Below are 15324 nucleotides of genomic sequence, written 5' to 3'. Positions count from 1 at the left end.
ACCTTCATCAAATTGTGCCTGTGGGTTAGACTTAATTTCTCTTTTAAAAGCATAAAGGGAAATCATCTTTCCACAGAGCTGCTTCAAGTCTTATCTGTAGTTCTAATGGTTGTACAACCCAGAGTACAAATTAGTTAGGAACAATCGGCAGTAAGCTGGGCAGAAATAAGAGATAATTAAACTTTAACCTGAAGGGGGGAAAATCCTCAATTGCCGTTAACAATGGACAGCTCTACTTTACTGTTCTGACTTCCTCATTAACCTGCTCCTGAAACCCAGTAGAAACACTGAATTGATAATTATAGAGGGTCTAATTTTCAAAAAACACTTTGTACAATTGGATTTTTGTGCACAATACCAATTTCATGATGTGTTTAATAAGGTTTCAGTGGGCTTGGGTGTCTTATTTTGAGAAGTAGACAGCAATAGCTTTAGATTTGTGTCATCCACACTGACCTTTTCCATAGTTGAAGTGCAGTTTGATGGCTTTGCCTTGGTTGATGTGAAGATAGGTGAAACCAATGGCAAACATAAGTAAAACGAGCAGCAGAAGGAGTTTGAACTGCTTGCGGATCTTCTTCAGAGGAAAGCGCATCCTCATCACAGCTACATCACCCACTCAGACTGGAAAATTCAGACTGTTGACTTTTCGGTGATGATCTTGTACAACTAAAATGGCAAAAGATGTTTAAATAAATTATTTCACACTCGTGACAGTTTTGCTAATGACATTTAAAAAAGGTGTTGAATGCATAATGACATTTAAAACTTCCGAGTCTTCAACTGTATTAAATTACATTTAAGCTCGTTCATTCGTCAAGAAATGTCACCTGGTAGTTAATATTCCTTCAAATAATCGCGAAAACTTACCGCAGACGCGTTTTTCTCAGTAAATCTTGCATGTCTAACTGGTGTCACCACAAAGATGTGTGTTGACTGATGATACGCTGTCCTGTGCCTCTGTCTTGACTGCTCACTTCAGTTTAACCAGAACAATTCACACAAAAAAGGGGGTTGCTCATCGTTTCTGTTACGAGGAGTGTGTATACTGGCAAAACACACACATTATCACACAATGACAGGTTTGCTTGTCAATGACAGAAACTTACTATGCACACTCATTTCATTATCGACATGTGTTCAGTCAGGAGAGCTTTCATATTGGAGTCCAGTGTTTGCCGTCAGAGTTTAGCACAATATTCCTTATTCCAAATGCGTTACAAACTGTCAATAGAAGTGTTCAGTTATTCAGATTTCTCTCGGTTCTGTGTTGTGTCTCCTGGCAGATGAACCATAAAGATATTTGAATCATTGTTTGCGCTGATGGTCATCGCCGTTTTTTCAGCTTTTGTCGGAGTGTCTTCTCGCGCTGGTTTTCACGAGCACGCTTTTGTTTCTCTGATCTGTTTTACAGCCCTTAAAAAAATGACCGCAAACATATTCGAGTGGTGCCAGCTATTTCCTTGAGTGGTTTTCCTTTGTCTTTAATCCGCTTTGTCTTGAGGTTTCCATTTATGAATGAAAACTGGAATATTTCATCAGCAGCATCCGCGCATAGGTACCTCCTGGTCTACACGAGTGTCTGTTGTGATGATAGAGGGAGCTGTTCGCTGCATGTGCACAGACACAGCGCTTTACCTGAAGACTCAAGAAATATCACTGAACTGTGCTGATTGCTATTTTCCTTTACAGTGATGTTTACAATGATGAGCTTCTAAAAGATATCTGAAAGACCATTTCACCAAAATTATGGCTTGTGTTCTGTATTGTAAGATGTCAGAAACAAAGGATGTTTCAACATTTAAAGATCAAAACATAAGCTAAATATCACTTATTGACAACGAATTAAAATATATTTTTATTTATTTATATTTGTCGTTATGGGCCCCTTACTGTAGCCTAGGTGTAGTATTATTATAAATAATAATTATAGTAGTGCATGGCAAACAGAATGGCATCAAAACAGTATGATTCTATCTTAAGATTATGACTTTACAAAAACATCACAATTTTACTATATGAGAACATTCATTCATTTTCTTTTCAGCTTAGTCCCTTTATTAATCAGGGTTCGCCACAGCTGAATAAACTGACATGAGAACATTAAACATGTATTTATTATTTAATCATTCTTGTTTTTTGTTTTTTTAATATTGTCAAACTTTAAATGTACTGTAACTGAAACTATTTAAACTTTTATATGTTTTGTGCTTTGGAAATAGATTTTTGTTATCCCAAACTAAGCTTATGTATATTCATTCATTCATTTTCTGTTTGGCTTCTTAATCAGAGGTTGCCACAGTAGAATGAACCGCCAACATATTCAGCATATGTTTTACACAACGTATACCCTTTCAGCTGCTATATATATATATATATATATATATATATATATATATATATATATATATATATATATATATATATATATATATATAGATATATATATATATATATATATATATACACACACACACACACACACACATACATGACTAGAGTTGGACACCTTATTTTTAATCCTAATTTTGCTCCATGTTGACATGATAGCTTCACGCAGTTGCTGCAGATTTGTTGGCTGCACATCCATAATGCTAATCTCCCGTTCCACCACATTACAAAGGTGCTCTATTGGATTGAGCTCTGGTGACGGTGGAGGCCATTTGAGCACAGTGAACTCATGTTTAAGAAACCAGTCTGAGATGATTCACACTTTATGACATGGTGTGTTATGTTGCTGGAAATAGCCATCAGAAGATCACTGAATGTTTTCTCTTTTTTCAGACCATACTTTGTAAACCCTTGAGATGGTTGTGTGTGAAAATCCCAGCAGATCAGCAGTTTGCAGACCAGCCTGTCTGGCACCAATAAACATGCCACCTTTAAAGTCACTTAAATCACCTTTCTTCCCCATTCTGGTGCTCGGTTTGAACTGCAGCAGATCGTCTTGACCATGTCTACATGCCTAAATGCATTGAGTTGCTTCCATTTGATTGGCTGTTTAGAAAGTTACGTTAACGAGCAGTTGGACAGATGTACCTAATAAAGTGGCCAGTGAGTGTGAACATATATGATGCTTTAGACTTATTTAGAGCACAAGGTTTTGGGAAGTGCCTTACAGCCTTTCTGTGATAATACCACAAGGTTCAATAAGTTTCCGACCGAAGGCTGCTGGAGGGGATTTAGACCTTCAGGAGCAGGTGGCTGTAAAGTGATCTTTTCTGCCAATGAAAAATTCATTCATTCATTATTTTCTTTTTGGCTTAGCTCCTTAATTAATAAATGAACCGCCAACTTGTCCAGCAGGTTTACGGAAACACCCACACACTGTTGCATTCACACACATACACTATGGCCAATTTAGCTTTTCATTTCACCTAATGCGCATGTCTTTGGACATATGGGGGAAACCAGACCACCTGGAGGAAACCCCCGCGAACAAGGGGAGAACATGCATACTCCACACAGAAATGAAACTGACCCAGCCAGGGCTTGAACCAGTGACCTTCTTGCTGTGAGGTGATCGTGCTACCCACTACACCACTGTGAAGCCCAGCAATGAGAACTTTTGAAATGGAAATATTGTCAGATTATTGGTTTAAATAATGAGCATACACACTCTTATGATCTGTTTTCTGCTATTTCGTATTTTATGTTTCTTTATGCATGTTCCTAATGTCAGTCGGACGTTTCACACATTGGTTCATGCATAGTTCAATTCACATGCGCATTCTTAAAAAAATACTTTTATTGGAGTAAAATTGGCACACAGATCTAAAAAATAATAATAAATAAACTTCAGTATAGAGTAAATCCTTGGGAAATGGGAAAACAGTCAACAAAAATAAAGTGCAGGGGCTTAAATTATTATATAAGCATATTGATTATCAAAATACTGATACATATATCCATTCTTTTATGGGCAAATGCATATTTGTCTCATTTAATTTAAATTAATAAATAATTAACAATGCTATATAAATTAATGAAGTGTCAATAACATTTATGTGTTTATATAAGGAAAAATCGATGTTTAGGTAGAGGCTGCTGGAAGCATACCTGCCAACACTCCTGTTTTTCATGGGAGTCTCCCGTATTTCAGACGCATTTCCCGCCCATCCCCCGTATTGTTCTGTCTCCCGGAAAACTCCCAGAACTTTATAATCCAAATGTTGGCAGGTATGGGCTGGAAGTAGCCTCTACAGTGGGCATCACTGTATTTACAGAAGTCCTATTTTAAACTATTGCTAAAGGTCTTTTATTGAGGGCTCATGAGGAATGTTTGGATAACAGCTTGCTCTGAATGAAGAGTCCTTTACAAAACTCCTGTGTGTTTGGATTAAAGGTGCTCCTATTGGAGATTATTCTTTGCAGAGCCTGAACCTTTGAAAGTTGATGTCTGCCCTTCTTGTTTTGGATGCTGCAAAACCAAGAGCACAGTCATGATAAACATGCTCTGAATGAATAACCTCAGGAATAAACCAGCAGGAGAAAGAGAGATGTAATCTTAACCTTTCCAAGTGTGTGGTGTGGGTGTTAATGTTCAGTTTGTAAGGGCTATAAACCCTGAGAGTTCAAAGGAGCTGATAAAAGTCAGATCAAAGCTGAATATCAATCAATATATAATGCCAGCCCAGCTGCTTTATATCTTTGTCTGCTCACTTCTAAAAATATATGAGAGATTTTTTTCTTCTTCAGATCAAACACAGTTAAAGCCCAGGGATAGTCACACTGGCTGCGTGTATCAGTTCGGTCCGTTAATCTTTGTAGTATGAAGTGTTGCATTGCACAATTCAGCACAGATGAGCACATCAATACCTGCTCAATTATGATGATGAGTGATGATGTGTCATCTTTTGCGCGTCTGCTCTATTTCTGTCAGCCATTCTTTCTCTCACTGAGGCTCAATTATGATGTATGGCACTCACGATCTGCCAAGGCGTGGCATTCATCACACAAACCTGTGTCACCACATGCTGCCAATGTCCTCCGAGAGCAGGAAACAGACATGAAAGATTCTCATATTACAGGTAGTCTGATGATGCTAGCAAATATCTCACTATAAGTTGAGTCTCTGGTGGTTTCTTGGGATAATGGATATCTAAAAATTTACACCTAAGTTGTAATTCACTAAAATACATTATATAATAATTATTAAAAACTGAGAATTACACTTTAGAACAGGTTGTCTTAAGAATATGACAGAGTTAAAACTTAGCATGAAGTGCTAATCACTGAGTATCACTGTAAACAAACAGTGTGTTTGCAGAGCCCTCTTGTGGGCATCGGCACTAACAGATTAGAAAGCTCAAAATACCTTAAAAAGAAATGTATACTAGCCATGCTTAAGGGGTCTTGCAATTTGTGTCCTACAATGACAAAAATAACAATAAATTACTAATTTATAGGCATTCTGAAAGGCAATAAAGATGCTTAATTGAAAATGATTAGAGAACCTGATTAATATGTTACACAGCAGACTTTTGAGATTCACACTTGATTTATACATAACTTAAACTACTAATAGTTCCGGACCCCAGTGAGCTACAAACACAATTATGTATCTTTTAGACACTTTAACACTTTTGTCTTTAGGTTTTTTCCAGTAAACATGTTTCACCCAGTGTGTATATGTTATTGATTTATTGACATTTTTAATCTTTTTAAAATATTTTGCAAGATTTGTTTTTACTGCAGTTTGTTACAAACATGTCTTTTCTACATTACATTTCTACATAGGATGATGAGAAACAATTTGCATGTAACAGTCTGAAGCACTGTGTACAGACTTCCAGAACCAACTGCTTACAAAAAGTAGACCTATGTGCAATAGTTAAGCTATCGAAACAAAATTTGACATTAAAAATATGCTAACAAAAATAAAAAAATAGAAAATTTAAAAAATGTAAGCAAAATATTGTTCTTTCTTATTAAAGGTGCATGTTTAATATTGCCATCTGAGTTTCCACACTGAAAGTTAAATTGTATAAAACACTGCAGATGTCGTGATAAAAATGTGCCAAATCATTTAGACTCTGGCAGACTGCTGTGCATCCCATTAAGCTATTTAAATCAGTATTCAATTAGAATGATGAATTCTGGCTTGCGGACACTGCAAAATTGGCATCATACCATTAAGATACTGTATTGACAAACATTTCATATAATGAATATGACCTTTACATTGAACTTTAGGAATATTACTCTTTATCAGGGGTGTTGCTAGACACAAAGCTCTACTGTGGCATGGGCACTGTAGGTAAAGTGGATGAACTAAATTGAACAAAGTGTGTTTGTGTGAATGTAAGAGTGTCTGGGTGTTACCCAGTGCTGGGCTGGGGCTAGATAAGCATTCACTGGGTAAAACATATGCTGGATTCTTATAGTAAACAGTAACTGAATGCATTTACTGGGGCACTGGCCATTCTTACTTTCGCACATGCCCCGCGTAAATGAGGTCTATTGACACCCCTGCTGAGTGTCCTTCTTCTGCTGCAAGACAAAGACAGCGCCAACAGAACCCAACCAGCTTGCTGAGCTCCAGCAATGCACAAGCTGTTTTCCAGCAATTTTCAGATACATTTTCAACAATGCTCCTGAAGGTCTCCTCCTTCTGCCTGTTGTGGTTCCATTGGCTAGAAGACATCTATATAGTAATCTATGCCCACCACCACCCCCTTTTTCTTGGAAGGACATGCGCCCAAGCAACCATCCATCTACCTTTAAAGAAAATACCTGATAATCAGTTTCCAGTCATTGTTGAGGTGTGTGATTCCTATTTTTCTCCATATGCTGCATGCCAGTGTGTAAAAGACAAAGACAGGACTAACAGATCTCTACATGTTTGTTGAGCTCTAGCAATGCACAAGCTGTTCCCCTTCAGTGGGAACTATGAAGTCTCTTTCGACACTTTGGAAGTTCATTAGATGACCAATGACTCTGAAGAATAAGCAAATGAATGCCTAGTTTATAACCACTGCACGCGGAGCAATTATTGTGAGTATTGTGTCACATGTCTGGAGTTTAACATGTTGAGGCAAAGCTCGCAGACAGTTCATGTCCTCACTGTGATGGCATGACTATTGCGCAACAATGTGGTCTACTGACGCCCCTGGTGAGTTTCCTTATTCTGCTCAACTCCAATCTGCAAAAGACACTGACTGCGAGGGCATGACTTTTGCTCAACTGAGGTCGCGACATACTCTAGTATTAGGGTGTGCCACCCCTGCTGCTCCCCACAAGTTGGTTAGCACTCAGGCAGGCCTGAGTGTCACAGTGGGGGCTCATCTGGCGCCTTCGGTCCTGCGGACCCTTCACTCCTCCAGAGTGCACTCCGTTCAAGCTTCAAGTGATTGTGGCAGTGCATTCCCTGGAATGGCTGCACTCTTACTTGATGACACTAAGGACCAGAAAACCTGCTCTGCCTACACAGAATGTTCATGGCTAAGCAGCAACGCCAAACCTCTCGCAGGCTGGAGACCCCCCTGCCTCAGAGCAATGTTAATTCTAGTAAGAGGACTGAAAGCATCCCTGAGACGGGCCACCCGGAGATGAGGGGAGCTGGTCTGTCCTTGGTGGAGGGCCGTGGACCAACATCAACAACGAAAAACATCTCATTGCTGGCCTCCAGGCTGGCGGTAAGAAAATTTTCAATAAAAGAGCAGTTGTCTCTCTCTCTCCGGGTGTGCAAGCTCAAGCAATGCCAGTTTGGAATGCACTGCCCTCCAGCTCGCATTGCTGGTGCATATCACCACAGGCTCCATGAGTGCCAGAGGACAGATTCTTTTCTCTGACTTCTCCAGCCTCTTCACAGGATTCAGGGAGGAAGGTAAGTGACAAACTCTTTTTCTCAGCTTTTTCTGGGGATGCTCCACTTTCCAAGTGCACCAGTAAATGGGGTATAGTGAGGCCCCTGGTGAGTGGTGAGTTCTTCTTCTGCTTTACTCCAGTCTGCAAAAGGACAGCACCAACAGAACCCTACCTGCTGGTTGAGCTCCAGCAATGCAGAAGCTATTCCCCAGCATTTTTCAGATAAATTTTCAGCAATGCTCTTGTGAGTCTCCTTCGTCTGCCTGTTGTGGTTCCATTACCTACAATTTAAATGACTGCCACAGAGAAGACATCTATCTAAAAACATATGCCCACCACCACCCTCTTCCTTTTGGAAGGACATCAATCAATGCACCCATCCATCTGCCTTTGAAGGATATTCCTGATCATCAGCTTCTAGTCATTGTGGAGGTGTGTGATTCTTATTTTTTTTGCACATGCTGCACTTCAGTCTGTAAAAGACAAAGGCAGGACTAACAGATCTCTACATGCTTGCTGAGCTCCAGCAATTTTCAGTAGAAACTTTAACGTGTGTCTACCGACATGTCATTTCAGCATGTTGAGGTGGATGACAGGCACGAGCATTGTGTCACATGTCTAGGGTTCAGCATGTTAAGGCAGTGCTCGCAGACAGTTCATGCCCTCACTGCGAGAGCATGACAGTAGCTAAACTGAGGTTGCAACCTGCTCTAGCATTAGGTTGGGCCACCCCTGCTGCTCCCCACAAGTCAGTTAGCACACGGGCAGGCCTAAGGGTCTATCACCTTTCGGGCCTGCAGACCCCTCACTCCTCCACAGTGCTCTCCATCCAAGCTTCAAGTGAGTGTGGCAGTGCATTCCTCGGGATGGTCTCACTCTCACTTGATGACACAGAGGACCAGATGTCTATCGATGCATTGAAGGGTAGGATGAGATGTTCGGATTACAGTTTGGACCCAAGGTCAAACATGGCAGTACAAGGTCCTCCAGTTGTTAAACTGGTGGTTAAACGAATTGTTGACCATTTAAATAATAGTTATTGTCAATTACATCCAAGTCAATTCGGTTTTAGGGTAAATCATTCAACAGAAACTGCCACTTGTTATTATTGTTTCTTATTGCTGTTTTTCATTTGAGTTTTGCTTTTAGTTTGAATTTGTATTTTTATTGGTATGGCCTTTAACATCTGGCAAAGGGACCACCAATGAAAACTAGTCTTTGGGCTAATTTGGGTTTATTTACATTTTTGAGGAAGGTTGATTTATGTACACTGTCCCTTTTTGTAAAATAAATAAATAATTTAAATAATGAATTATGCACAGGGAGATGGTGCTCCAGCACCTCAACCAGTTGGGGCTTCAGGTCAACCGAGAGAAGAGCAAGCTCTCCCCTGTGCAGAGCATCTTAGGATGAATGAGATCTCGTATATTTATGATGGCACGCCTCCCAGAAGAGTGTGCCAGTTTAGTGCTGTGCTGTCTGAGACAACTCGACAGGAACACAGTGGTCCCACTGCAAATTTTTCAGAGGCTCCTGAGGCAAATGGCATCAGCCATCACCCTGCTCTGATTGCTTCATATGAGACCACTTGGCTTCACGATGGGATTCCTAGATGGGCATGGCGAACGGATGCACACTGGGTGACCATCGACTCTGCTGTGTCACCGCACTCTCAATTCTTTGACAGACCTTGCCTTTCTATGGGTCAGGGTGCCTTAAAACAAGTGTTCAGGCATGTTGTCATCTCGATTAATTCTTTCAGCACGTGATTTGGGGCTGTTAGCAACACACATGCAGCTGCGGGTTTATGAACCGGACCCCGACTGCATTGGCATATCAATTGCCTTGAACTATTGGCAGTGTTTCTCGCTCTCTGCCAATTTTTACCAGTACTGGAGCAGAAACATGTGCTGGTCAGGATGAACAAGATGACGACGGTGGTGTATATCAATGATATGGAAAGTATACGCTCCCGCCGCATGTCTCAGCTCACTCACCATCTGCTCCTCTGGAGTCACATGTGGTTAAAGTTGCTGCTTGCCATTCACATCCCTGGTGAGCTCAACCGTGCAGCCGATGTGCTCTCATGGCAGCTACTGTCATGAGGAGAATGGAGACTCCACCCCGATGCAGTCCAGCTCATATGGAAGCACTTTGGGGAAGCCCATGTTGACCTTCTGCTTCTCCTGAAATTGCACATTGGGGTTTGTTTTATTCCCTGACTGAGAACCCCCTCAGCATGGATGCGCTGGCCCACAGCTGGACCCCAGGTATGTGCAAATATGCATTTCCCAAGTGAGCCTACTCGCACAGGCTCTATGCAACGTTAGTGAGGATGAGGAGCAGGTCTTGTTAGTTGCACCTCTCTGGTCCAACCTGACCTGGGTTTCCAAACTCACACTCCTCGCTATGTTCCCTCCTTTTCGTATTCCCTTGGGGAAGGACCTCCTTTCTCAGGGATGGGGCACCCTCTGGTACCCTCCAGATCTCCACGTGTGGACCATAAACGGAGCTCAGTAGACTTAGGTGACCTACCAGTGTTGATGGTTGACACCATCACTCAGGCAAGAGCACTTTTTACAAAGCATGCCTACAGCCTGAAGTGGAGTCTATTCACTGAGTGGCGTACTTCTTGCTGAGAAAATTTGATTGGAAGATTAGTGTTGTGTTATCCTTCCTTCAAGATAAGCTGGAGCGTAAGCTGTCACCTTCTATACTGAAGGCCTCTATACTGAAGGCCTATGTTGCAGCCATCTCCGCTCACCATGATGCGGTGGATGGTTAAATCTATCCCGCCCCCTCTCATTCCCTTTAGGGATGTCTCTATAGTCCTAGTGGGCCAGCAGATCTGTTTGAGCCACTCGACTCTGTATCCTTAAAAATTCTGTCCACAAAAACAGCTCTGCTGACTGTGCTGGCATCGATCAAGTGCCGTATTAAAACAGAGGTTTGCCCAATGGATAATTGATGTCATCGCCCTATCATTGTCAGGACGAGCCATGTCCCCTGGGAGAGAAAGCGCACTCAACAAGTGCTAGGTATCTCCAACAAATCGGGAGGAAACTAAGCTCAGTGTCAAATACACTTGCTGCACCATGCTCCCTAACACAGAGCTCAGTGCGCTTATCGTGCACTGCTTAGTGAGTTAATTTGTGTTCTGACCACATGTGCTATCTGACCAAATACTTCAAATATAATCTGTGCTAGTAAATGCAATGCTATTTATGAAATCCAGGGATAACACTCTATGACATTGTTTCAGATGATTATTCTATAGCCTTCAGCTAATAAATCTGTCGGATTCTGCAGTCCATTGAAGTTCTAAAGAAAATGATAAATAATCTTAAATAAAGAAAATTCATTTATAGATATGGTATATAAGTATATAAGAATTGCACTAACCTGCGAAATGGAGGCCACGTGAATGGTTTGTGAGCACAATTAAGTGCACACAGCATGTTATACTATCTGATAATTGTAAATAATAATTCCATTCCATTCCAAGGCATTGCCCAGAGATGGGTTGCAGCTGGAAGGGCATCCGCTACATAAAAACGTGCTGGATAAGTTGGCGGTTCACTCCGCTGTGGCGACCCCGGATTAATATAGGGACTAAGCCAACAAGAAAATGAATGAATGAATTCCAAGGCAATTGACTCAGTAAATCAACATAAAGCAATACAAAAATATGATGTATGTGCAGGGTTCACAGATAATCATCCGTAATGACAGTGACCAGCGAGAACAAGCTGTCATTCAAGTAGCCATGCCCTTAATTATAAATGAAACAATTAAGTTAAAAAAAGAGATAAAAATCACCACCCCTCACAGTTGTAAGGAAGTGTAATTTTAGCTACAGTATATACACCAAGATTGTTTTTTCTATAAAGGCTGTAAACACTGTTTTTTTTTTCTGCTGTAAAGCTGGCTATTCTAACAGTGGGGTCAAACAAGACATCTAGCCAACAATCTAAGCCCACCTCCACCTCTTACTCCTGGAAGGGCATCTATTTATCCATCTATTCATCCATCCATCCATCCATCAATTCAGGAAATGCCTAACCAGACCATCAGTTTCAAATCATTGCTAAAGTGTGATTCCCATTTTCCACATGCCCCAGCCTAATCTGCAAAAGACAAAAACAAGACTAACAGAACTCTACATGCTGGCTGAACTCCAGGAATAAATAAAGTGTCTTACAGTGCTCTTTAGCTAAATTTCCACCAATGTTCCTGTGAGCCTCCCTCTTCTGCTGGTTGGGGTTCGTTTACCTACAATTTAAATAACTGCCACAGAGAAGACATCTACTGTATCTAACCACTAACTGTATACGCACCTCCACACCCTTCCACTTGGAAGGACATCCATCTATGCACCCATCCTTCTGCCTTTGAAGAACATTCCTGATAATCCGTTTTCAGTCATTGCTGAGGTGTGTATTCCTATTTTCCTCCACATGCTGCACTCCAGTCTCCAAAAGACAAAGACAGGACTAACAGAGCTCTGCATGCTGCAATGCACAAGCTGTTCTCCAGTGTTCTTCAGATTAATCTCCACCAATGCTCTTGTGAGTTTCCTTCTTTTGCATGTTGTGTCCATTACCTGGAAAAAAAACAAAAAACGCTTGCCACAGACATCTATCAAAGCCCACCTCCACCCCCTTCCTCTTGGAAGGACATCTTTCATTAATAGGTGATACCTGACCATCTGTTTTGTATAATTTCTGAGATGTGCGATTCCCTAGTTTCTATACTCCATTGTAAATGACAAAGACAAACACATACTGGCTTGTTCAGATCTATCTATCTATCTATCTATCTATCTATCTATCTATCTATCTATCTATCTATCTATCTATCTATCTATCTATCTATCTATCTATCTATCTATCTATCTATCTATCTATCTATCTATCTGCCTGCCTGCCTGCCTGCCTGCCTGCCTGCCTGCCTGCCTGCCTGCCTGTCTGTCTGTACATTTCTTTGGAACATCCATTGTTTAGTCTGTTTAAGTAGTTCAAGTTGTACCTGTTTGCTGAGCTCCATGTTTTCAAGCATATCTCCACCATTCTACTTGTGAGTCTACTTCTTCTGCTCCACCCCAACCTGCAAAAGATAAAGACAGCACCAACAGAGCCCTACCTGCACAGTTTCAGATAAATGTCCATCCATGCTCTTGTGAGTCTCCCTCTTCTGCCTGCTCTCTCTCCATTACCAGAAAAAGAAAAACCTGACAGAGACAAGGCCTATCTATCTATACAATCCACCAACCATTTTGAAAGGATTTTTTAAAAATAAATTCCTGACCGGTAATTTTCCTGTCATTGCTGAGGTGTGTGTTTCACTTTTTTTTCCTCCACATGGTCCATTCCAATTTGCAAAACACAACAGAAAGATATCAAGTCGTTAATTAATTTAAATACAATTCTTTGGAAGTTTCATCTACCATTCTCTCCAGTCTGGTTCTGTTCTAACACTAACAATTAATTTTTCACAGGTATAAATAAATATTCTACAAGATGAAAATCTATAAACTTAGAATAGATAAATGTGTTACAATAATTAATAAAACTGTAAATAGAAAAAATAACAATAAAAAGCTACAAATGTTGAATAGGCCGACAGCATAATTACAAATAAATCATACAACAGCTAGACAATCTATCCACCAATAGACTTACAGTCATATGTGTTAAAGCTGACAGCAAACAAATACATTATAACAGATCAATTTATCTGATATTTCAAATTACAAATTGCAAATGTTAAACAAGATAGTAATATACAAATGAAGGGTACAAAAATATTATATCTATTGGTCTACCAACTTGACAAAATAAACGGCAATTCTACAATTATAAATAGGCAACTAAAGAAGATAACAATACACAAACTAGAATAAAAAATATATATTTTAAAAATCTTAAAATTGACAAGTCAAGAATATAGCAATCTCCATTTCCAACCAACATTTAGTAACATTACAATCTACAGTGTAACTGGAAAAATATGTGAAAAAACTAATGTAACAATCTGTAATTATATGACCGAGAAAAATGTTTAAATCTTTAGTCTCCAGCAATAGCACACTGAAACAACCATATATAATAACCTAAAATTAGACTTTTAGACAGATCTTTACTTACCACTAATGGCCAGACATTTACTGCAGTTTCTCTACGTCATCGGAAGTTTTTCAAACACATTCTTTTATAGAATTCCACAGACTTACCACAGCAACGCCACCGCGCCGGCGCAATATCTTCTTAAAGGTCCAGTGCGCGATTTCCGTGAAGCACTGTAGATCACAACAATAATTTTGTAAAGAAGTTGAGCCCCTGTAATGCTAACTTTTGGCTGTATAAATAATAGCCATTTTGATTCTCAATTTAACTACTGTAACTTGTGTGTTTATATTGTATTTTGCATGCATTTGCTTTATTTTCAGGCATATAGTAAATCAGTCTGTGTAATCTCTAAAAAAATAAAATATAGTTTAGTTTAAACATTGCTAAATAACTCTAAAATATTTTTATCATGTTGGTATATTTTAATTGCTATTACTCAATTAAATTTGTTGCATGTAAAAAAGTACATAATAAATGTTTTCTTGATAAATAAAATTATAGTTTACCATAAGTGAAGAAAAAACTGAAGCAATGAAAAAAGAAATACACTTTTTTGCTCTATTGTTTTTTTTTTTTTTTTGTATTCATGTCAATTTAATAAACAAAGTACTTTTGCTACACTGAGAAAAAAAATCATTGGATTTACTTAATTTTTTTAAGGCAAGCTGTTGCAAACGATTTGTTTGGGTTGAATTTTAACAAACAAATTACGTTGGATTTACTCAGTTTGTATGTGCTGAATTTAAACTTACATTCCCTGACCATAACACTTTGTGTCAACAATGGAAGGTAACTCAGTTTTTAATAGAGATTAGTCAAACAATGGTAAAAACTGGAGCAAATTATACTATGGGGCAAATCCAAAAGGCAAATCATCCTATGTGGAGAGTCAGAAATTTTTCTTGAGTCCTCAAATTGAGCCTCTGAGATCTGAAAGAGCCATTAATATTTATAACTGAATACATGCATATGTTATTCCTCTGTTTGGGCAAATGAGAGAGATACTATATGTTTCACATTGAGTGAAAGGAGATTAAAGGAAAGGGAAGAGGAGACAGATCTCCTGCTGAGAAAACAGACTGTCCAGTCCCTCAACCATTGCCTGAAGATTGTGATTTGCAACTGCCATTGGGGGTTACAGTGCAGCCAAATGCTTCAAAAATCAATTCAGTGCTGCAGGTTTTGACTTTAAAACAACCCCTACTGTAAATCAGGTCACCTAAATCTATCATTAAAAGCAGATATTTACACATGTACTGTATATACAGAAAGGTAACTAGAATAAACATGTACTGTTCTTTACTCTGTGAGAAGACCAATATACCCACAATCCCGGGAACAGCAGCTGGTCTCACAGTAAAAGGAGAGAACATTACAGAAGGACCAG

The 15324-nt window shown here is 39.6% G+C and overlaps 1 protein-coding gene across 3 annotated transcripts in view; it reads right to left on the bottom strand.

Moving 5' to 3' along the window:
• Positions 1-14559, bottom strand: part of b4galnt4b (beta-1,4-N-acetyl-galactosaminyl transferase 4b) — a 205781-nt gene extending 191222 nt beyond the window's left edge. The window contains exons 1-4 of one of the 3 annotated variants that reach the window (XM_682637.9): positions 12838-14559; positions 12147-12412; positions 871-1638; positions 457-669 (exon numbers count right to left, since the gene is read on the bottom strand). In XM_682637.9, the coding sequence (XP_687729.4) occupies positions 457-601 (145 nt within the window). In that variant the 5' untranslated portion in view covers positions 602-669; positions 871-1638; positions 12147-12412; positions 12838-14559. Of the gene's footprint in view, positions 1-456; positions 670-870; positions 1649-12146; positions 12413-12837 lie in introns of those variants that run through there. The other 2 variants (XR_012382650.1, XM_073907264.1) reach the window with 2 other exon arrangements.
• Positions 14560-15324: the final 765 nt, after the last annotated feature.

This window comes from Danio rerio, chromosome 7, assembly GCF_049306965.1.
Source record: "Danio rerio strain Tuebingen ecotype United States chromosome 7, GRCz12tu, whole genome shotgun sequence".
In the NCBI taxonomy this organism is placed as follows: Eukaryota; Metazoa; Chordata; class Actinopteri; order Cypriniformes; family Danionidae; genus Danio; species Danio rerio.
Note: the sequence above shows the minus strand (reverse complement) of the source record. Positions and strands in the feature narration are given on the sequence as shown.